This window comes from Canis lupus, chromosome 5, assembly GCF_011100685.1.
Source record: "Canis lupus familiaris isolate Mischka breed German Shepherd chromosome 5, alternate assembly UU_Cfam_GSD_1.0, whole genome shotgun sequence".
NCBI lineage: Eukaryota > Metazoa > Chordata > Mammalia > Carnivora > Canidae > Canis > Canis lupus.
Genome location: NC_049226.1, coordinates 9,890,492 through 9,893,264, shown reverse-complemented (window position 1 = coordinate 9,893,264; position 2,773 = coordinate 9,890,492). Strand labels below are relative to the sequence as shown.

Sequence of the window (2,773 nt, the reverse complement as noted above, 5' to 3'; positions counted from 1 at the left end):
GAACGTTGTTGATAGCTGTGCAAACTGACTCAAATATTTTTGAAAACACTTTGACAGTATTTATAAAAGCTACACATATGCATACTCTACTATCCAGCAAATCCACATCTAAGTATATATCCAAAATGATTTTTATATAATGTTATATTTCCCATTACATAATAATTTATGAACTTATCCTGAGATTACCATCCCTTCCCCATGTCCCCCATTATTGCTATCTGCGATGCCTGAAAATTCAGTAGCACTTTTCCTCTCCTAATAAGCAACTACTTGTTGCTCTGTTACATCCTCCACACCAGTGTCATTTGATAAAAATATAATGCAAGCCACATATGTAATTCTCAACCTTCTAGTAGACACATTAAAAAAACAAAACAGATAAATTATTTTAATAATACATTTTATTTAATGTAATATATCCGAAATGTCATTTCTACGTGTAGTCAATGTGAAAAATTATCAATGAGATATTTTACATTATTTTTCCTATTAATCCTTCAAAGACATAGTATTTTACAATTATATTGCATACTCTCAGTCTCAATGCTCAATGCCATACACAGCTAGTGACTGCCATATTGGATAGTGCAGCTCCCAATTATTATAGACCATATGCAAGGTAACTCTTGAAATAAGACTCCAAATTCTTTCTGTGTTAGTCTTGAAAAAATATATGACACCTCTACCACACCCCATAAAATTAAGTTTCCCTCCTCTGGAAGTTCGAATTCACCTATGTCCATAGGGCTCCACCCACCAAGTCAGTGGACATTAAACTTGCCTCTCTGAAATCTAACATAATTTTCACTTACATACTACAAAATTCATCAAACACTGATCTTGTCATTTTGCCAAGACCAACTCAACAAAATTTTTCACCTCCTACTCTCTTGCAAAATGTGATATATTAAAATTAACCTGTGAAAAGTAGCATGAAATTACTGTGAATATATTCATAATTTAAATGTGCTAGGTCAACCAACATGTGAAATGAAATGTTTCAAGAAAGAGATGAGGCAAGAAAACATGGCATAGGGGAAAACAAACTGGATTGGGATTCAAGCTAGGATTTCAGTCTAAGCTCTGGCACCGGGTAGTTTTATGTACTTGGGCAACATACAAATGCTTCTGACTCTGCAAAGTGTGATGTATGATATAAAAGCACTAAATCACGGCACCTGGATGGCTCAATGTTTGAGCATCTGCCTTTGGCTCAAGTTGTGATCCTGGGGTCCTTAGATGGAGTCCCACATCGGGCTCCTGGCAGGGAACCTACTTCTCCCTCTGCCTATGTCTCTGTATCTCTCTGTGTCTCTCATGAATAAATAAATAAAATCTTTTAAAAAAAATAAGGGCACTAGATCAAATGATCCCTAAGCCCCCATTCAATGTTGAATATTCTGTAATTGTAGCAATTATTTTTCATAAAATAAAGAAGGAAGAATTGGAGGATTTGAGTAAGGGAGAACAAATCCATTTAAGAAAGTTAAAATTTCCTCTGCCATATAGCATAAAAAGAAAACACTGGAGCTTAGATTCCTCATTGAAAAGTAATAATAACAATAAGTAATAATTATAAAAACACATACAAAAATCCTTGGATCTCTTATCTCAATGTCTAATATTTTTTTCAAGAGAAGGTTATTCTGCCCAAGGTTTTCCTCAGGGCAAATTCGACATCCTTATTCCTTAGACTATAGATTAATGGGTTGAACATTGGCACAAGAATGGTGTAGAACAAGGAAGACATTTTCCCCTGGTCAAGGGGTAAAATAGAAGGTGGTTTGAGGTACATAAAAGCTCCTGATCCAAAGAAGAGAGAAACAGCAATTATGTGAGAGCTGCAGGTACTAAAGGCTTTGGACCTTCCTTCAGTGGAGCTAATATGGAAAATGTTGGAAATAATGAAACCATAAGAGATGAAAATGGCAGCAATAGGCACCCCAATGCCAATGGTCACAACAATGAAGACCACCAGCAAATTTATGTAAGAGCTGTTGCAGGAGAGCTCAAGGAGGGGAATGATATCACACATATAGTGATTGACAAGGTTGTCAGCACAAAAGGTCAGAAATAATATATTTCCTGTATGGGCCACAGCCCCAAACACCCCCATCCCATAAACACCCAACAAAAGGAGTAAACACACCTGAGGAGACATGGTGACCATGTACAGCAGTGGTTTACAGATGGCGACATAGCGGTCATATGCCATTGCTGACAAGATATAGGATTCAGAAAAGACAAAAAAACAAAAGAAAAAGAGCTGAGTCATACACCCCACATAGGAAATGATGTTTTTCTTGGAGACAAAACTCATTAGCATTTTGGGGATGATGGCAGTAGAGAAACTAAAATCTATGAAGGACAAGTTGAGGAGGAAGAAGTACATGGGAATATGAAGGTGAGAATTCAGCCCAATCAGGGTTATGAGGCCCAGGTTCCCCACCACGGTGACCACATAAAAACCTAGGAACAGGAAGAAGAGGGGCATCTGGAGTTCCGGCTCATCTGTTAAGCCTGCCAGGATAAACTCTGTCACAGAGAGGCGTTATCTGCAGCCATTGTCCTCTAGGAGGGTCTGTAAGGGAGAAAGAAACAAGTCACTGAGACAGAAAGAGGCTACACGCCATGCAAGTGCAGGGGGGGGACGTGGAGAAGACACAGATGGGAAGGTTCACTGAGTACTAACTATGGGATGGACACTGTCCTAAGTGCCATGTGGCATTATGATTATCCCCAGGTCACAGAGGAGGACACTGAACCTGAG

General features: G+C 38.4%; 1 protein-coding gene across 1 annotated transcript; it reads right to left on the bottom strand.

The window, feature by feature from the left end:
- Positions 1 to 497: 497 nt before the first annotated feature.
- Positions 498 to 2,568, bottom strand: LOC489315 (olfactory receptor 8B12). The gene is given in 2 exon segments (XM_038535490.1): positions 498 to 2,550; positions 2,553 to 2,568. Coding segments are annotated over 2 exon segments (933 nt in total). The 3' UTR covers positions 498 to 1,633.
- Between the last annotated feature and the right edge of the window lie 205 nt (positions 2,569 to 2,773).